Here is a 21,656-nt window from a genome sequence, read left to right as displayed (position 1 = left end):
GATCAATATATAGGACATGTGCAGTTGTGAGAAAGAGAGAGAGAGAGAGAGAGAGAGAAGGGGGGGCGGCTGCTAACAAACTTTCAAGGGGCTCTTGGAAAGTTAGTTTGAGAGTAAAGGGAACAATGAAGGCAGACTCAAATTGGACAAGAAAATAAGATAATATTAATACTATAATATGCGTATACAGATTTTTTCTATATAATTATTCAAAAAATTCAAAATACGTACGTCATGACTTAATTTGAACAACACATATATTTAATCAGGGTGGACTTAATCATTAAATCAGATTCACACTCAGTTAACATAGCATTGTAGTATTGTTAGTCAAGAACGTTCTTGACTAAGTATTAAATCAGATTAATTCACACTCAGTTAACTTAATTGATCATATAAGTAACAATGGTACGGTTTTAAACAAAATATATATGTGTCTTATTGAAATACTTGATATTGTGCATCTAATCGATCACTCGTTTATTTATAAACTAATATATATGGTGAGGAAGATTCTGCTCTTCAAACATGCTAATTATCACAAAATCTGCAAAATACAATCATACATATACAATCCACCAACTCTACCAATAAAGACAGTACGTATAATAATGTTGGGTTGGAAAAAAATACTTTCTAATTATGAAATTTGTCATGAGTGATGGGTGATGAAAGAATGTACATCAAATCTATTAAATGAAACAAGAAAATTAAGAAATATACAATAACTCCCAGTTTGCTGCAAATCTTTGGCAATGGCATGGTTGAACAATATCAACTAGCTAGCTAGTATATATTATATATACATATATTTATTCAACACATTTGTTCCCCAATCACAAAAACTAAAAAATAATAGACATTAGAAATTAATAATTCTAGCTTCCCATTATTCAACATTAATTCAGTGGGTGTGGGCCGTTCAGAAAAATGAACGGTGGAAGCAAGGGCACGCAAATCTGTCGAATATTTTTGACTGAATCATGGGACCAAAAGGTAAGGTACACCATTGTGGCACATGAAGTAAACAGTTCTGTTGCAGCGAGATTTTATTTATTTTTCCGGTTATTTATAAGAGTGATGTTTTTCAAAAAAAGAAAGAAAAGTCACATATACAATTGATTTTAATGAGATGGGCCTAGCTAATTAAAACTAGGACCACTAGTACGTGTTTCTTTTATTATAATTATTTTATTTTTAATAATATAAGAGAGCGTGACCAAATTGTAGCTATAAGTATGAGCTAGTCTCCAAGGCCATAGGAGGCCAAATCAAAGAAGCGCACGTTTCAGAAAACCAGAGGAAGCAAGCAACAATCTGAGAGTGAAAGACAGACAGAAATTAAGAGAGTTGGGTGTGACTTGTGACTTGTGAGCAGCTGCACCAAATTAATAATAATTAGTAATGGGGAGAAGCCCTTGTTGTGCTAAAGAGGGCTTGAACAGAGGTGCCTGGACTGTTCTTGAAGATAAAATTCTCACTGAATACATCCAACTCCATGGTGAAGGCAGATGGAGAAACCTTCCCAAAAAAGCAGGTACTCAGAATGAGAATATATAGTAGCTTTGGATCGACCTTGTAATTAATTTTAAAAGTGCTCACATATAGTATAGAATCTTACATCGGAGATTTTGAGTTTTGTGTCACGATATATAATGTCATGTCGTAGTTTGCAGCTTTTTAAAATCACATAATAAATTGAATGGCTATACTCGATATTTGTGTAGGTTTGAAAAGATGTGGGAAGAGCTGCAGGCTTAGGTGGCTGAACTATTTGAGACCAGACATTAAGAGAGGCAACATATCACCAGATGAAGAAGAACTTATCATTAGGCTTCACAAGCTTTTGGGGAACAGGTAAATTATTGTTTTTTTTCATCTTTAATTATCTATTTAAATTTAATTAGCCGATGCTGATGATGATGATGAGTTTGGGTTCACTTGTTTTTGATCAGATGGTCTCTAATAGCCGGTAGGCTTCCAGGGCGAACAGACAATGAAATAAAGAACTACTGGAACACCAATTTAGGCAAAAAAGTTCAAGACTTATCCTCAGCTGCTAAAAAGAGCAAGACTACAATGGACAAATTGTCTCCCAACATGGTCTCATCACCTTCAACAATATCCAAGACCATGTCCCATGTGGTCCGAACCAAAGCTGCCAAATGCACCAAGGTCTTCATCAACCCACCACTACCACACAAACTACTCCTTGGTCACCAATATGACCACCATCAACAGTGTCATGACCAAACAAACAGAGACAATTGTACAACTAAGCCCGTGGATGATCAAGATCTGCCTAACATGTACATGAACATCAATGGGTCATCATCGTCTTCTTCGCTACTTGCTATGGCTGACCAAGAAAACTCCTCCTCGGATTTCATGGCGGATTTCGACATAGCCACTCTTTTGAATTCGGATTTTTCAAGTGGCGGTGATGAACATTTGTCACCTTATTGTGCTGACCAAACACCCCTAATGTTCTCTGAGGAATTAATGCTTCAGCAGCACTGGAATAATGGTAGTGATGATAATGGCGGTGTTCATGATCAACCAATTAAACCTGGTTCTCAATTTTCATTCCTTGACTTCTTTTCTTGATGCTGCTGATCAAGGAGAATGGCTTGGACAGTAGTTGGAATAATTATTGAATTTGTTGTTACTGATTATAGAATAATATAATTAATAGATATTATTACGTAAAAAAATATCATACTAGCTAATTAAGATGGGATGTTCTACAAAAATAAATAAGGGGAGAACTAAGCTTATAATTAAGAAGATAATTGTGCTGTCAGCCTGTCATGATGCACTAGTACCACTACCAATCCCACTTACGTACATTTTTTCTTTTTCTAGATTTTTTACGTAATTGCTTATGTATATACTCGGAGAGATTAAATAATATATAATCTACCTTTTGAGGATCGAGTTTTAGTTTTTGTTCATCTATTTAATTATAGAATAATGCGCTCATATACGGTGTATCTGTCTCATATGTCCTGTAGTACGTGGAAGTTGTGGAACAAGAACCTTTTGTATACATTGCACGACTCCTGAAACCTGGACTTTTTTTTGGGCCAGGGAAATAGCAAATAAATTTGCTCTAAAACTGCATTTATATTTTGACCAAAAAAAAAAAAAACTGCATTTATATTATTTTTATCACATATACCTCTAATCCTCTAACTGTAAAGATTATCTTCACAAATATGAAGCGTATTGTGTATCCATATTACTGTCGTTTTTAGAGTTTATAAGCTGAAAAATATTAAGAAAAAGAAAACAAATTAAGCAAAGGCTGCAATAAATGATTTTCGTGCATGTGATGATGTGAATGGGTGGTGGACCCAGCCTTCCATGATTGATAAGTAAATTAACAAAGTTAGCACAGTTCGAGCTACGAGTCATCGATGGATGTTGACCACAAGCGCTTCCAGGTGATTGATTCAGCTCTGTCATTTATACACGGAATAATGGTTAATATTTATTGTTGGGCTAATTAGTCTAATTATAATTAAAGAGATTAGCCTAATTGTAGTTTAAAATTGTCTATTACATATATTTAATTGTATCCGTATGTGTCGCTGGAGTGCAAATTTGCTCACCACCGCTAAAAGTGGTGAGCATTACCATTTATCTATAGGATGACATATGTCCTCTAAACTAACTCTAGTTAATAATTTTAAATTAATAAATTTTGATATAATAATGAAGTGAGAGAAAATCACTTTTTTCTAAAACTTACTTGTCTTTTTCAATTCTCACGCTCTCTCTTCTTTATTTTATTTTCCTGATTTTGCTTTTTTTTTTTTTCTCTTTTATTCCTGTATGCACTTTTTTTTTACACTGCACTCTTCATCACATTACCCTATTACACCATTTTTTTATTTATTCACCCTGCACTATCTTTCATCACACATTTGAAAGAAATTTCCAGAACTTTTTATACTAATTATTCCAATTGAAGACCTCTTTTGAGCATGTAATAATTGAAGACCTCATTTTAAATCTAAAGCAATCGAAGACCTCATTTTTATCCTTACTATTCCATAATTTATTTTAAGCTAATTGTTCATTCAAAATTATAACACAATAAATTATTTTAGTCTGCTTTAAATTCTTAATTTTGAATGAAAAAACTACATGAGGTCTCCATAGACTTCTTACATGAAGCCCAATATATCATAATTTTACAAAACTCATAATACTACCGACCCAAAAACATTGTTGTTGCAATGCAACACAACTATGCTAAAGTTAATATATTGAAAATTATGTGTAAAGGACATTTACAACTCTTCTCTTCAAACACTGCATCAAATTGAGCCTGAAAAATTTAACTGACGAGATGATCCTTGAGTTGTTGGTTGAGTGCTTGTACTTGCCTATCAAATTTATGATTACATATTTATTAATCAGTTAATCATATTAATTAATTTTGGCCAAAAAAATAAATCAAATTAATTAATATTTGAAATAAACTAGTAGGAAATAAGGTAGACGACCAAACTTGTTTTTCCTGAAGAAGATGAGAGTTGAAAAGACATAGGGTGTCAAACAAGAAAAAAAAAAATTTACAAAAAAAAATGGAAAATAAAATAAAGGAGAAAGAGCATGAGAATTAAAAAAGGCAAATAAGTTTTGGAAGAAAGAGATTTTCTCTCACCTCATTATTATATCAGAATTTATTAATTTAAAATTGTTAACTAGAATTAATTTAGAAAATACATGTCACCTTATAAATAAAGTGGTGATGCTCGCCACTTTTAGAGGTGGTGAGCAAATTTGCAATTTGTGTGGCTGCTCGACTTCTCACCGGTGAGCGGTTGATTAACATTTTAATTTTGATTAATCAATATATATACCAATTAATGAGTGGTACGGACATATTTTAAATTTTCTTTTCAGATCCATACCTCAAGTATCGAAGAGTCAAGTACTGTTCTAAACAAAGGTTACACGTTGGCAAAAAAGTGAATCATATGCTTGGAGAAATCAATATGTTTATTAGTATGATTAATTCAATAAAAATAGGATGTGTCGTGAATAACCAGAAATTGGAGAAATCAGGCTCTCAAAAATGTTAGACAATCATGTATGCAATAATAGATTATGTCGATTTTGAACCTTCGAGATAAATGCTATAACTCAGACCAAAAAATAGAGAGATAAATGCATGCTATACAATTTTCTCTTGACTTGTTGTTTTATTTGTACTTTTTTTTTTATCAATCTTATTTGCAAATTGATTAAAGATCTACTGCCCGTGTAGTTGATGAATTTGTGCTTCTATTTGTACCTAAGCATCGATTATAATAGATAGTTATTTATTTTCATTTTGGCTAATCAAGGCCAAAAAAATTGTCCTTTAAACAAAATGCAAAAATATATTGTATATAGGTTATATTTTATGAAAAAATTATTTAGTATAACTGATATACCGATATGTTGTGTATAACTAATTCACGTGTAAGGATATTGTTGAATGATTTGTTTATATTTGTAAGATATAGTATTAATAACATTCACTCATATTATAACACATATATAGATTATATCACGTGACAATATATTGGTTATATAGAATAATTTTTCTATTTTATGAGATTTATTTTTTTCAGTTTAACATTTTTTTCTGCATTTATTTATTTTTCCCAGCTTTTTAAACTTCGTATATAAGCCTAAAATGTATGACTTTGTTATGTTTGTATATAGTTTTCCAAAAATGCTTTAGAGTCCTCAAAGTTTAGGATAAATTATTATTTCCCCAAGTTTAGGATAAATTATTATTTCCCCAAGTTTAGGAGAAATTATTGTCTAACCATAAATTGTAGGAGAATTCAATTATGTACTTGTGTTTAGAGATGGAGAATTGGTTGGTAAAAAGAGTTTCTTTCTCTTTTTTTTTTTTTTTTTTTTGCTTTTTCTTTTTCGATATACATTGAACAGACAGAGAGTTGTAGCACTCTGATCTCAAGCCTTAGCACTTGGCTTCATGCACTTTATTATTTTCACAAGTTAGCGCCCATCCCAACTGCCATTCAAATTTGATGTTTCCAACCCAATGAAAAATTTTTCATGGGGAAATGATATATGCACATATGGAAAGTGCAAAAAGTCATTGCACAAAAAAGTGCAAAAAAGCATATTTTGAAGTATAAATAACATTTTTCTATCTTTTTGTGGGGCAATATTCAAGATGTTACCAACCTTTTTTTTTTTGTCGAAAAGATGTTACCAACTAAACATATGATTTCAATGAGCTTGAGTTAGTTTCGAATCAATTGAGTAATCATTACAATGAAAGGATTCTGGCATAATCATATATAACGATTTGTTTTCAGTTACCAACTAATGTAACACAGAACAATTTCTTATATATTAATTTTCAATAAGGTTAATTTATAATGGATAGCACATGCATATATATTGAATCTCCTTTGCTAGGTACCTAGTATGTTTTAGGTAATGTTTTATAAATGAAGCTTTATGAAGATATGATGCATCGCTTTTTTGAGTTTATCATATTGTCTTAATGATTGATATAAAATACTTTTATTGGTTGTGAATATGTGGACTAGTGATTGTATATATGATTTGGATTAATAGTTTAATAAGAACATTCAAAACACCTCATCTTACCAAACAGTGAGTTGTTTTCTTTTTTAATTAAAGATATACGAAAGAAAACGAAAATAATAATGAGAAATAATTTTTTTTTTGTCAATGTAATGAAAATGATTTGGGGTAAGAAAAAAAAAAATGGGATTCGTGTATCTGTAATATATGATGCATCTTTTTGTTTTGGTCAATATCTTTGAATCTTTGATACATCAAATTATTCTTGATAGATATTTTTTGCTTGTGATTTTCTTTTCCAATTATGTGCTGAAGATGTGTTGTTAATTTCTTGCTAACTCCAGTCAAATGTGGTAATGATGAAGACCCCGAAATCAAATATCAACATAATAATTGATCGGGTCTGTCTCACACGTACACTACGACAACTACGATATGGACCCCGCATGACGTCATGATCCACACTTGCAAAACACGCTTATACAGTTATACTCTCTGTTTGTCTCTTTCTTTCTATAAGTAAATTAGTAATCACGTATTCACGTGTCTCTTGTATATCCCAAAAAAAATCACGTGTCTCTTGCACACAATAATCTGTTGCCGAGGCCACAGAGAATCAAGGCTCCCACAACCACAATCCCTTTTGGGCAGTAAAGGCCCACCTGTGCTTTTTTTTTTTTTTTTTTTTTTTTCTTGGGACTGGTAGGCCCACCCATGTCAGCCTTTTGGGATACTACTACGTGCACCTTAGGCCCAAGGGAGGATTGGCCCCCACTTCGGGGAATGTGCAAAAATAATAATTTATTAGTCCAATTTGGGGAAGCAGTTGTTAGCAGGTTTGGAGGTGACCATTAACCTTGTGGTCTTGTCCCTTCACTCCCTTCACAAAAGGAAATTACATGGATCCTGAGGTTTGAGTACCCGATTGTACACCAATAAAATTGAGCCACGTGGTTATTTTAAAATTGATTAAATATGTTGCCAAACACTCCCAGTATTCAACCCAATAGCTCCATCACCACCCACCCCACTCATTCAACCCATCAGCCCACCTCCTTCATTTAGGGATGGCAACGGGGCAGATTTGCCAATACCATATCCGTCCCGTCGAGTAATTGGATCTCCATCGGAGGTATTCGAGGCCTCTATTATTAAAAAAATAAATATTTTTTTTATTAATAACATATTAAATTAATATAAATATATAATATAAATTATATAATAGATGAAATACATTTAAATTAATTATATTTTATTACAATAATACTAAATCATAAATAAAACACTATTAAATTTTAAAGACATGCAATAAAAATTAAGATAATAAATTAAAATATAATTATATAATATAATATTTTTTTTTTCCACTGAGATTTATTATTTTGTGTTGGATTTTTTGGATACCCTTTTGGTTTGATTGAAAGAACATGAGATGATATTGGGTTTTTAATTGTGATTTTGGATTGTAGAGTTACAGATTTTTGGTATTAGTAGATCTCCTATTACTTAAGAGAGAGGAAAAGAGAGGGAGGGTGTTCTGGCGGTTGCGTGGTGGTGGATGTTGCCGGCAGTGAAGGTTGCCGGTATTGGAGCCTCCATGGTGAGGATGGGTGGTGGTGTGACTGCTAGGTTGGCTGGGCGGGGGGTTGCTAGGGTGTTTGGTTGCATATTTAAGAAAGATAAAAGCATGTGTGGTTATAAATTTAAGAGCATCTTAATTTTATTGGCCTACATAGAACCTCAGTATAAGCAGGTACTCAAACCTCAGTACCCAAGTAATTCCCTTCACAAAATCTAGTGGTCTAGTTATGGAGAGAGATATAGTTGTTTTTGACAATTTCAAACTATCTCCAACATTCCAGAACTCTTTGTATTATAATGTATTTGGATCCTAATTTGCTCTAAACACAATACATCCATAATTTTCTATATCTTTTACCATAATATTTCTTATTTGTTAACACTCTACAAGTATGCTTATTATTTTATTTATTAAAAGCATATTTATCATTCTTTTGTTCACTCACATCTCTCGAACACATAAAATTAGGTAAAAGAGTGCGGAAGAGAGTGAGACACCAATGCTCCTAATTGACCTTCATGTCCATTCATCAATTATTTCTTCTTCTTTTCAATTTTCATTAATTTAATTATGCCTCCAGCCATCCTTATGGCGTGGTTTACTTGTGTATCTCATACCTGTAAGACTATGACTTTTGTCTTCTGATAAAGTGAGACCATGACTATGAGCTTTAATTAGCATATAAAAAGTAATTAAAAACAACAAATTGTTGAAATTAAGTAATTTAAGTTGTTATTAATGATAATCATCAATATTTTATAAGTAATGGGTATCATAAATTAATTTCGTTCATTCCTATACAGCTTCCTTGAAGCTCAAGTATACTTTTTTTGTTAATCGATCGTTATTCATGCTGCTACCTACTCCACCAAGTGTCATATATACTAACATTTTATGCTGTCTATCCCTCAATTTGTTGCATGTATGATGTTTTTTTTATGTTGGTTCGTTTTCTTCTGTTACCAATTTATGTGTTTGACCGTTTGTGGGTTGAATTAATTCTCAAGGAAGAATACTGTGAAGTGTGAACAGATATATATAAGGGAATTCATATCCCTTTCCCTTGTTTGCATAATTTATATATGAGAATCTTACCAAATCAGATCTGAAATAAGCTAATTTTCCATCATATTGACTATATATAGCCAAAAATTTAGATCTCTGAAATTCTTTTTTATCCTTAATTGGGTTTAGATTTCAAATTGGTTGTTATTATATTATTAAATTTTCTTTCACTTGAAGCAATGTGATCCTTATTGCAAGTAACAAATTAAACGTCTATACTAATATATTATACTAAGATTATACTGTAATTAATTGCACGACATGGACACCCTATCCTTTTTATTTTTATTTTCAGCAAATTACACGTAAGTACCTCAAGTTTACTCTATATTTCAACTTGGTACCTCAACTTTCATTTCATTGCAACTGCATACCTCCATTAGTTTTTCAGTATGACAGCCTGTTAACTGCCTACGTGGCACGCTGACGTGGCTTTAAAATATGCCATGTAAATAAAAAATAAAAATAAAAATGCCATGTAAATAAACTTTTAAAAATGAAATAATTGAAAAAAAAAAACACACAAAAAAAATTTCTGCAACCCGCAGCCCACCTCCCTCCCCACCATCTCCACCATCACCTACAAATAAAAAAACCAAACCCAGATTCAACCTCAACCCACAACCCACAACCCTCCCCTCCCTCCCAGCCACCCACCCCACCGCTAAACCCACCACCGATGGCAACCCCTCACCAGCAAAAAACAATAATATCAAAAAAATCAACACAAATCAACAGTAAACCACCGCTCCACCGCCGAACCACACCCCAAAACCACCAGTCACCACCCGAGACCCACCCTAGACTGAGATCAACCCTAACATCACATACACTCTCGGACCCAATCTAAGCCCATCCTCCTTGCGCCCCCAGCCACCCATCTTCCCTCCCTCAACCTCATTTTCTCATCTCCAATGGCATCGGATCTCACAGCGCTGCGTGATGGGGAATGAGGAGGAGATGATGGAGCTGTCGCGATGACGGAGCTGTTGCGATATTGACGGAGCTGTTGCGATATTGACGGAGCTGTTGGAGTCGATGGGGGAAGGAGCAGAAGATGATGGACTGGGTCGTTAGGGTCGCTGTGAGATTGGATCTCGGCAGAGGGGTGGGTGGTTGGGAGGGAGTGGAAGGTTGTGGGTTGGGTGGTTGCGGAAGTCGGAGCTTCTCCAATGACTTCTTCGAGAGGAGCTGTGAGGCTGCTGGGTGGGGAGGGAGGGGTTGCTCGGGTTGGGGGGGCTGCAGGCTGCTAGGTGGGGAATGAGGGATTTTTGTTTGTTTTTTTATTTTTTAATCTTTTTTGTTTTGTTTTTTCATTTTTAAAAGTTTATTGATTTTTTTATTTTTTTTTGTTTACGTGACATTTTTTAAAGCCACGTTAGCGTGCCATGTAGGCAGTTAACGAGCTCTTAAACGAAAAAATTAACGGAAGTATGCAGTTGCAACAAAATGAAAGTTGAGATACCAACTTACAACTTTTTGAACTTGAGGTACCAAGTTGAAATATAGGGTAAACTTGAGGTACCTACGTGTAATTTACTCTTTTTTGTTGTTGTTAATTCCTAGCTAGCTAGTCATGTAGATCATACACAATAGGCTTCCATCTAATTAAGATAGGTTATATAATTTCATCATTAATTCCATACATTTGAGGTTATTTTACCATAATGATCGATAAAAAAATTGAATCACTAACATGTTTTCACACACATAAAGAATATTACAAATTCATTATTCGTTTGCTCACATTCATGTTTCAAGACAGTATTATCTCAGTTAACGAAAAACCACCCACATTAATTTCTCACTTTTACTTAGACAAGGTGAGTTCTCATTTGAGTTGGAAGCCCAACAACACAATATGCAATCTTGGCCACTAGTCTCCAACTCTCCATCATGCATGAGCCTCACATTAATTGAATCTCATTCCTCTGACATAATTATCTGCTGCATGCCCAATTGGCCAGTTACCCCTTTTCCTACGGCACGCAGTGAACTGCTCAAGTCTATTCTCCAAAGTCCAAACCAAGCATAGCCAAAAAAGGACCTACCTAGCCAGCTAGGGTTTTACTCACAGTTTATAGTTAAAGCTAGGGTTGTGAAGGACCAAAACCATATATATCTTTTTACTTTTACCAGTTCTAGAATCTAGAGGAATATTATTGATTTCCAGCTCTCTCACAATTCATCGATCGGTATTCTATCCCTTTAGTTGCCACATATGGAGGAGACTTTTGAAGCACGCTATGGAAAGCCTAGCTAGCTAGCTATAGACTTCTCTTTCTAGAAAGACCCAAACTTGTGATCCACCAAAATAACACTAACCACAATCCCCAATGTATATAGAAGTAGAAGGATATATGTGACAGAAACCTGAACCTCCCTTTTTGTTTGGGTACATAAAACAGATGTTTGACATTAATGGACCATGCCTACTGAATGCAAATTGAAAAAATTGGATTAAGGTCAGATTGGCCCTTCAACCCACTAATCAACCCCATTGGTCTTATGCAATGGCCCAATTTGATTTGCATTTCCAGGTCCATTATCAGGTAGGAAGAGTTTGGACAATTAGTTTGCACAATCTCCACGTACAATTTTATTGGGCATGCCTATATTGATGTGGCAAAGGCCCACAAATTGCAGGCCGTGCTGCCCGTGTAACACATCTATCAAACCAGAGCTTGGCCCTCACACTATGGTGGTGGGCCAGGCCTCTTTCATATTTATTATTTATTTTGTGGGTCAAGGCTTGGTCCTCACGCAAGATACACATTTGGTCCTCCAGACCAGAGCTTGAGCCTCACGTAAAATACATATTTGGGCCCCACGGCCTTTACCAAAGACATTTTGGTAGACACAGCGTAGTATAAGAGGAACTGAAGTCAATCTCAAACAGCATAAACAACTTTTGAAGTATCAGATCGTTTATCAGCAATTCAGCCTGTGCACGTACCCACTATGTTGCACATAATCACCAGACTACCCTAGGCCTAAGGCCTAAGCCCACATCACAATATTTTTTTTTCCTCGAGATAAAATGGGTCCAAGTAATAGACCCTAAACCATTACAAAAACAACATTAAATTTGACAAGTTACCTCGTTGACATGATTAACATTTGACTAGAAGCTCGAAAATCAGATATCTTGTGTACAGATAATGTTAAGGAGCTGTCTCTATATATTGTTCAACTATGAGTTTGTGAACCATCATATTCATCAAGTATCCAAAAGAACCTCTGTTTTTTGAGTATGGAAGACTATGCACTACTATGTTCTTTTGCATTGTCTGCATTGTTCCTGCTGCTCTATGGTGTAGTTAAAGTTTCCTACTCCATTTGGTGGAGACCCAAATGGCTAGAGAGGCAGTTGAAGCGACAAGGGATCAGAGGCACCCCTTACAGGCTACTCATTGGGGACATGAAGGAGTTTGTGAGGATGATAAAGGAAGCGTGGTCCAAACCCATGAGTCTAAATCACGAAATTGTTCAACGTGTCGACCCATTCACCCTTAATAACGTGCAGAAATACGGTATAAGCCCATGTGAATTCTGTTTATGTTTTCTGTACTGATATCGTGTATATGAATCCTATTCCGTCCCATATATTGAAAGTTTTGAGACATTTATTTGTAGTACTATAGTAGGCAATACATATATCTTACAGTTTTGATTTGGTAAACACAGGGAAGATATCGATGTGTTGGTTTGGGACAACACCAAGACTGATCATCATGGACACAGAGCTGATGAAAGAAATTCTGTCTAACAAGCAAGGTCACTTCCATAAGCCACCACTGAACCCTCTCATCCTCATCCTGACCAAGGGACTCGCAAGTCTACATGGTGAGAAGTGGGCCAAACACAGAAGGATAATTAATCCTGCTTTCCATCTAGAAAGACTGAAGGTTCCATACTCACATCTGTTTCTGCTTTTACAAATTCAGTTCTTTCAAGTTGCCCAATCTCAATGTAGTTCAGACTATTTTTTTTTTCTTTCTGAAATCTGTTTCTTTTATAGGAAATGGTACCAGTATTTGCAGTCAGTTGTGGCAAAATGATAGAAGAGTGGAAAAAGATGGTTCCTCTTCAAGGAACTTGTGAAATAGATATCTCCCCTGAACTTCAGAAACTTACTGCAGATGTTATTTCTCGGGCAGCATTTGGAAGCACCTATGAAGAAGGGAAGAAAGTCTTCGAGCTTCAAAGAGAGCTTCTATTGCTAACATTTGAAGCAATGCAAACCTTATACATTCCTGGTTTCAGGTGCATTGACATTGTCAACACGAAAACTCTATATCACCTTTCCCCTGCATAGTATTTAAACTCTATGTCATGCTTTCGTATCTACTCTTGAGACGAAGTAACATTTTACCTGTTGAGTGTAGATTTATTCCAACAAAAAAGAATCAAAGGAGAAAGGAATTGCATAAGGAGATCACATCGATGCTACAAAATATAATCCAGAAGAAAATGAGTGCGATAAGGGCCGGAGAATCCAGGGTTGATGACTTACTAGGCCTGCTCTTGCAGTCTAATAACCAGAGCAATTCATCAGAAAATATAAGTAGCACAAAAAGCAATGAGATGACAACTGAAGAAGTGATAGAGGAGTGCAAGCAGTTCTACCTTGCTGGCCAAGAAACAACCTCCAGCTGGTTAACATGGATCATAATTGTCTTAGCCATGCACCAAGACTGGCAAGAAAAGGCAAGGGAAGAAGTCCTACGAGTTTGTGGAAAAACAGAACCCAACTTTGAAGCTATAAGCCACCTCAAGATTGTGAGTATTTCTCTCTACAACCCTTTACAATTACAAATAAATTGACCATGTGACATCAGCATTTGTGGAGCCAACTGGAAATGCCATTTTCACACCAAATTTTTGGTGAATATCTTGTGATACACACGATGAAACAACCTTGTTGTCACATTAGATTACAAAGGATTTTGTGAATGTGTTTGCACCCTTAGCAGCTCCTTTTCGTAAAGCCTAAAAAGCTACAGTAGATATGTAGTCGTTCACCAAATACTTTTTTAAAATTCTCTTGCAGGTAACCATGATACTTAATGAAGTCCTAAGGTTGTATCCACCTGCGATTGCTCAATATCAACATGCTTACAAGGAAACCAAAATTGGAGATATCATTGTTCCAGCAGGAGTTGATCTTACTCTGCCAACACTACTCATTCACCATGATCCTGAACTTTGGGGTGATGATGTAGAAGAATTCAAACCAGAGAGATTCTCTGAAGGAGTCTCAAAGGCATCAAAGGACCAGCAAGCATTCTTTCCATTCGGGTGGGGTCCAAGGACCTGTATCGGCCAAAATTTTTCCATCATTGAAGCAAAGGTTGCTTTGGCTATGATCCTACAACATTTCTCATTCGAGCTCTCACCTTCCTACACTCATGCTCCTAATACTCATATGATTCTTCAACCACAACATGGAGCTCAAATTACATTTCACCAACTCTAGGTTGCACTAGCTTGCCGTGTCTAAATTTCAATAAAGAAATAATGTGATTTGAAATCATAAACTCTGTGTGTGTGTGTGTGTGTTACATTTCTAAGTGTGTATAGATGAAGAAGTCCAGACATTGGGTTTGTTCATTAAATTAGTATCTTCTGAAAGCGGCAACTGTTTGAGAGTCTGAGACCTGATAAATATATCATCTTTGAAAATCGTTCATCCTTTTCTGTCATGGATTTAAGCTGTGTTTTAGGAAAGAAACCACAATCGTGTAATTCGATACACCAAACTATTCATCATTCATACATAGAAAAGTCACTATGCGACAGCAAGTGGTACAACAGGCTTTCCCTATGAGAACAATTTGGTATTCAAAATACCAAAAATGCAATAGCATAAATAGACAGATGTCAAAGTGAATCTTAAGCACATATCAATTATCACATGCCATGTGAAGTCAGAATTGACAATCGTGTTAAAAAGAGAACATATATACTTAATGGTAGAAGATGGTTTTTATTTCAATGCTATTAGACAAAGAGAATAGGTTGCAACAGGTTCATTTGTAATGACTATAAAACAACAAACTGTTCTGCATATTATAATAGCTGGTATACTAGCAAAAATTCCTAATTTGTCTTCTATTTCCTCTGATATTTTCTACTTTCTAATGAAGATAGTGTCATTATTTCCCTCTCAAAAGTATACAGGGTAACCTAGGAACCAAAACTGTATTGCAAATGTGCAAAAACTATCATAAAGCATCTATATTTTCCAAAATGGAGTCGATATTTGGGGTTATGATGGCTCGCTTGTTGAGCTCCCCAATGATGCAACAGTGCTTCTCTGCATTATTAATAGCCACAACATCCTGTGCAAAATTACATTTCATTCCTGAGGAGACCTGCAACCATTCAAAATATAAGAGGTATCACGAAAGCAAGAATTCTGATATCACAAAAGTAGGGATCTTCTACTTTGATGTCACTTAGAATATTGACAAAATTTCCAGCCAAAAAAGAAAAAAGAATATTGACAAGATTTACAAGAATGTTATTGAGCCTACAGTAATTCAAAAGATTTTACTTCATAAAAGTGATCTTGAGTTTGTTATGGCATACAGAAACAATATGATATCATTTTAAGAAGGTATTTATAGAATGAACAATTAAGCAGAAAGTGGGAAGACAAAACAAGGCATTCCGTTTTGCATCTTTATTATGAAATGTACTCACATCATAAAGGGTATCTCCTAGCTTCAGCTTGATAGCACCACTTCTGTACACCAGCATCTTACCCATGAAGCCAGCTGGTAACTCAGACAAAGCACAAGGCTTCTGTGTATTAAGTGCACCTCCAGGTGACCCTGAGCTTTTAGTTACCTCTTGGCTATCTGTTCTAGCTGATCGCTTTATCATAGGCATATTTGGTGGTAACTGAAGAAAGAACATACTAGTTGCTTTATTTTCCTCCTGCAACAAACTCTCAAAAGTAAATAAAAGGATTTAAGCATGTACTGTTTGAACTTTAATCATTGGATTACCAACCATTAGACCAAGATCATTTGCTGGTTGAATCGAATTTTCATCATAAGTTGATTCCTCTGAACCCTCCCCAAATTCTTCCTTATTACGAATTTCTGCAAGTGGTAGAACATCAGGTATTCATTTGTAGCACAAGTCAAGTTTCACCTTGACAACAGATGAAAGAGAACTCAGACGGCAGACAAACAAAAATGACTCAAGCCAAGTAGCCAACAACCTATAAATGTGGTTCACATTAGGTAAAAGCAATGCCCAGACAACCATGCATCAACTATACTTTTTCATGTTGCATAATCCTATTTTTTTCTCATACAAAGTAGTATTCTTTTTTTCTAAAATGCATCCCAGAACATACCAGGATTTCCAGAGTATGGTGGTCTCAGAGGAAGAGTTACTGGGTAATAACTGTAGTTATCCTGCACAACATCCAATACAGATAAACAGATGAACAGAGAAAGCAAGAGAGATATCCGAAAACCAGTAACTACACATAGTCATGCTGGCTGGCATATTTTGAGTTGCAATGTAACCTACCCATGGTGACATGTATTCTTTCTCCACCTTCGGGCCTGAGAAAAAAGCACCAGCTTCAAAAACAATATATGGGTTGATGCACTAGAAGCATCTCATTAGCAGCTAACAAAAAGACTACAGTGAAGGAGAGCATACCATCAGCGGCTGAACCACTAGTACTCGCACCCTTGGGAGCACCATATGATCTCATGGTTGTTGCACCCCCATAACCAAATGCAATTTGCGTAGGCACCACTGCAAATTTAAAGAATAAATAGATAAAGAATACTACTCGCAAAAAGTGAAGAGCATATTATCTTCTTCATAGAATACATATCATGACATGCATCTTCCCTCTACTTAAGCCATGTTCATAGCATTATTGACATTGGGTTACAACTTCACAACAGCTTATCTGAGTTAGTTTATTCTATTCTATTTTATTCGAACATTATTGAGTTAATTGCAGGTATCAGATGACTAAATAAAAGTTAAGAATCACATGTGTTGCATTATACACTTGTTAACTAGAAAATTTGAGAGCCCAACAACGAGCATATCAGCAGGAAGAAAAAAGAAAGAAAGAAAGAAAAAAGGGATTTCAAATCTGAATGCAAGAGTAGCAAAGCAGAGAAGAAGTACCTTTCTTTTCAACTTTCGGTCTTGCCCTTGAAGATCCTTCCTATGGGATAAGCACAACCAAGTAAAAAACAAATCACATATACACAAACAAAACATAGCATGAGATATTGAGAAAAAAAAAAAAACGGAAATTGCATCCACTTGCTTAATACATTCATATCAATGGAAACACAGTTATACATTGAAGCGTCTGAGCAATTCCCTAGCCTGTTCAGCATCATCATCCTCGGCCACTTCGCTGCAAAGAGAGATTAAGAATAACAGAAGTTAAGAATCAGATAAAACCAAGAAAGGGTACTTGCGTTGCTTTTAACCAAAAGTGACAAATACGTTTTAACTTCGGGCTTTGGCGGCCTGCGAGAGGGAGCTTTTGGCATGAATCTCCTCTGCAGAAGAGCAAAGCAAACAGTAAACTCTTCATGAATTTAAAAGAGAAACAAGACATGATTCAATAAAGGCAGGGTATCAAACAAACCTTCCTGGGAGCATCAGACTCATTCTTGACTGGTGCTGGCTCCATTAGAAATTAAAATGGCAATCTTCAGGAAACAAAAATAATAAAAATTCAAAGATTCGTTGACAACCCATCACTGCAAACAAGAAAGCCAACCAAATTGGCTACAAATAATAAATGTGGAAAACCAGACACTTTGTTCAAGTGGGTGCCAAGGCTGTTGCTTAGGCTTTTTCTATGCATAATGAATCTCAAAATGATATGCTGATGACGACGACGACGACGATGATAGTGATGATGATGATGATGATGATGTTAAAGAGGTTGTTAAAAGTGGTGGAGGCTAACCTGTAACTGAAAGAGAGTGAAGCAGAGTGGTAAGTGGGAGGGTGGCTAATGAAACCAAAGGACAGTCCCTTTCGAGAAACCCAGTTTATATATATATATACCTGTGACTCTGTGAGGCTGTGAATATGGAGAACGTGCAAAAAGCGAGGGTTTTGCACACTCGGACCCAGCTGCTTTCTTTTTCTTAATTTCACAGAACTTGCAAAAACCCTTTTTCACATCTTCTTCTTATATTTTTCGGTGATACATGTGGGTAGGCCCAAGTTGAAATGCTTAGGCCTGTCTCCAGCCCATTTGTTCCCTGATCCTAATTCTATCATTTTTTGCTGGGCAGTGCTATTCCGACCACCCTAAATTGCTAAGTTGACCACCCTATTTCAAAATTTTAACTTTACCCTTAAAATAAAAAATTTCAATTTTGTTCATCGGGTCATTTGACAGTTATTTACCGAAATATTTATGGTTATTCGACAGTTATCTGCTGAATATTGGTGGATTATTCAGTGGATAACCACCGAATTATCCACCGAATGGAAATGAAAAAGGCATTCGACAGTTATCTGTCGAAATATTTGTATTTATTCGGCACTTATTTGCCGAACATTGGTGGATGTTTCGGTAGATGACCACCGAATGGATCTGAGTGATTTCATCATGTTTTTGCAATAAAGGGTAAAATAGGAAAAAAGTTAGAAAAAATATATTAGGGTGGTCAACTCAACAGCTAAGGGTGGTCTGCATAGCCTTACTCTTTTTTGCTTTTTGTTTCTAAAGTCAAGGCTAAGGAGTGACAAATCTTTTTTGTTTTTATTTTTTAATGTGCATATATTTGTATCATTGTATGTGTATGTGAATTTTGGAAGATTTTTCTTTTCAATTTTAGGAGTTCAGTTATTTTTTTTATTTTATCTTCTAGATGAAATTGTTCATTTTCTTGTTGATTCCTCTATTATGGTCTAAGAATGAAGTCATGAACAATCGCACTCTTTAATGGGGATGTAAAAATGAATGAATTTGAATGGTAGGCTATTTCTCAGGTTTTGTACCAGTCAGTTGGAGGAAAACAGAGCACAGAAAGTAAATGGAGAAGCAGCTTTACTCCAAAGCATGCATTCAAACCCTGTCCACCCAAAAGAGTTTAACAAGGTGATGGAAAGGGGTTCAGAAGAATGTCTACGTTTTCCATTTCAAAAACCCTACCATATAGTTTCTTGTGTAACATGGACAAACCAAACCTGCATAGGGTTCTTTCATTCATCCCCATTTTCTTCTACCCAAAACAGAGGGGGTGTTTATCCCAGAGAAACTGGGATTGAAAACATTTGTGCATTAAACAAGTTGTACAAGTGACATACATGAAAATCTTTGATCATTTCCTAATTTCTTCCTGATTGCACTGCTTGCACTGTTGCAATTAGCTGAGCCACAACAGTAGCATACTGGACAGCGGTATGTTGTGAAGTATACTGGTCTCCAAGGCCATACTCAGCAAAGTTTGGTTCCATATGCATAAATTGGCCTGGCAATGATCTTTTTGACACTGCCTGTTGCCATATATCCATAAACTCTTCCATGATCTGCCTTGCTTTTTCCATTGAAGAAATGGGAAGGTACTCCACCTGTCGAACCCGAGTAACTTCAAATTAAAAAGGATCTAGTAGCACACTACAATGAAAGTCTTCTCTAAGATTAACAACTAACAAATATCAAATAGGAGTCGTAGCAGAAGAATAATCAAAGGTAGAAGAAGAGTAATCAAGGGTACTAGTGAGGAAATACAAGAAAAGAGAAAAAAGAAGTCTATACGAAGGACCAAAAATACACTTATAATTAGTGCCACCCTTTAGTGTTCACCACCACTCCTGCTTTGAGTGTTCACTCCTGCTTTTAGTGTTCACCACCCTTTATTTGAATACCCACCTACGGCTTTGATTGTTATTTCTTCTGCTGGAGCTACGACGTCATTCCTTGCGGCAACCACAGTAATATTACATAAATAATTATAATCAAAGCCGCAAGGAATGACGTCGTAGCTCCAGCAGAAGAAATAACAATCAAAGCCGTAGGTGGGTATTCAAATAAAGGGTGGTGAACACTAAAAGCAGGAGTGAACACTCAAAGCAGGAGTGAACACTCAAAGCAGGAGTGGTGGTGAACACTAAAGGGTGGCACTAATTATAAGTGTATTTAATAATCTAAAAGACTACCAAAGTTCATTATATAAGATACTCCTAAATCTTTTTGATAGAGCAGAAAACAATCACAATCCTATGCAAAAACACTGATTCTAAAAGCAGAACACATTTTCAGTTAAAACAGATTTGCTCTTTAAGCAGTAATGGAAGCTAAGGGAGACTTAGAAATCAATCTAGATGTCCTAAAGAACTGTGGAACAGGCACTCAAATGAAACCAAAAGGCACTTTCTTAATGGTAAACCTTGTCAAATTTCTGAGATATTTCAAAATGCATATCTAACTTCTCAAATCATAAGTTCACTAAATACGGCAATAGAAAACCCAGTGAAAAACAATCAGATTTGTTTGAGATAAAGCAAGTTCATTACCTCCATAACTATTCCTCTCAAACTTTCAGAATGAGTAGGAAGAACTTTCCCCACTCTTAACTGGAAGTCCCCAAGTTGATATTGAAATCCCTACACACAATTAGACCATAAACCATAGGACCATACAAAAACAATTTTCTCCACTTGAACCTCAATAATCAGTGCATGACAAATTCAAATTACACTAAAAATTAAGTGAGAACAAAAAAAACCTCAAAATTAAGCGAGACCCTCGATTTGTAAGACTGCAATTTCTCCATAATCGTCTGAATTGATGAATCGGCCTCAAGAACTATGCGCTGCATTCGGATTATAAGGTAGCACTTGGTTGGTTGCTCCGGCATTGAAATCCCCAGAAAATCACGCGGAAATTCACTCGATAAAGACTGCTCTGATGCACATATACATGCACACACATACAATGCATATCAAAGTCTAAATTTTATTCAAATGTAACAAAACCCATGTACTAAAATCGAAAAAGAACAAAGAGAAAATATGGAAGATGAGAAATGTACCTCGAAGCATGGGTTTGTAGAAAGTGATAGTGGCTTTCCACCTGCCTTCCTTAACGCCATTGATGCTCTCCACGCACTGCGTCACTTCGTTTATGATTTGACTGTTCACTGTTGTCCCTGCGTTGGGTTGCCAATGCAAAACCCTAAAATTGCACCACCAAGAAAAAAAAAATCAGATATAAAATTTACAATTAATAGCACTTCGGACCTGAGACTAGGGTTTTCAATCTCTTACCATTTGAGCGGCATCGTCTCGGATTTCAACGGTTCTGCTTAGGGCTTGAGAAGCTTTCCTGAAGTTGAGCTGCTGCCTTTGAGAGTCAGCGAGGCAGCGTTTTTAAGGGTCTGTTTGGCGCCAGGTCTAT

The 21,656-nt window shown here is 35.7% G+C and overlaps 3 protein-coding genes and 1 pseudogene across 5 annotated transcripts; 2 read left to right on the top strand and 2 right to left on the bottom strand.

The window, feature by feature from the left end:
* Positions 1-1,254: 1,254 nt before the first annotated feature.
* On the top strand, positions 1,255-2,943 carry LOC147285092 (transcription factor MYB1-like; annotated as a pseudogene). The gene is made up of 4 exons (XR_015122419.1): positions 1,255-1,327; positions 1,375-1,537; positions 1,728-1,857; positions 1,956-2,943. The product of XR_015122419.1 is annotated as a transcription factor MYB1-like (transcript).
* Positions 2,944-12,488: 9,545 nt separating this feature from the next.
* LOC147285091 (cytochrome P450 CYP72A616-like) lies at positions 12,489-14,714 on the top strand. Its single transcript, XM_086245220.1, has 5 exons — positions 12,489-12,768; positions 12,923-13,143; positions 13,257-13,501; positions 13,624-14,017; positions 14,289-14,714. Exons 1-5 carry the CDS (start codon positions 12,489-12,491, stop codon positions 14,712-14,714), a joined length of 1,566 nt encoding a protein of 521 aa, XP_086101346.1.
* Positions 14,715-15,281: 567 nt separating this feature from the next.
* LOC147285090 (uncharacterized) lies at positions 15,282-18,250 on the bottom strand. 2 transcript variants are annotated; one of them, XM_086243484.1, is made up of 10 exons: positions 17,883-18,250; positions 17,738-17,793; positions 17,560-17,645; positions 17,408-17,447; positions 16,922-17,020; positions 16,787-16,821; positions 16,608-16,668; positions 16,256-16,347; positions 15,944-16,180; positions 15,282-15,612 (listed from the first exon to the last, which is right to left on the bottom strand). In XM_086243484.1, exons 1-10 carry the CDS (start codon positions 17,903-17,905, stop codon positions 15,463-15,465), a joined length of 879 nt encoding a protein of 292 aa, XP_086099610.1. In that variant the 5' UTR covers positions 17,906-18,250; the 3' UTR covers positions 15,282-15,462. The 2 variants fall into 2 exon arrangements, with proteins under 2 accessions (XP_086099610.1, XP_086099611.1); XM_086243485.1 differs by having other exon boundaries at positions 17,588-17,645; positions 17,883-18,248.
* A 1,195-nt stretch (positions 18,251-19,445) lies between these two features.
* On the bottom strand, positions 19,446-21,645 carry LOC147285089 (mediator of RNA polymerase II transcription subunit 20a-like). The gene is made up of 5 exons (XM_086243486.1): positions 21,527-21,645; positions 21,292-21,434; positions 20,986-21,164; positions 20,774-20,863; positions 19,446-19,828 (listed from the first exon to the last, which is right to left on the bottom strand). The coding sequence occupies exons 1-5, from the start codon at positions 21,538-21,540 to the stop codon at positions 19,586-19,588; spliced, it is 669 nt and encodes a 222-aa protein (XP_086099612.1). The 5' UTR covers positions 21,541-21,645; the 3' UTR covers positions 19,446-19,585.
* Positions 21,646-21,656: the final 11 nt, after the last annotated feature.

Source organism: Dryas octopetala, chromosome 5 (genome assembly GCF_963921425.1).
Source record: "Dryas octopetala chromosome 5, drDryOcto1.1, whole genome shotgun sequence".
Taxonomy (NCBI): domain Eukaryota; kingdom Viridiplantae; phylum Streptophyta; class Magnoliopsida; order Rosales; family Rosaceae; genus Dryas; species Dryas octopetala.
This window is presented reverse-complemented; position numbering and strand designations above follow the sequence as displayed.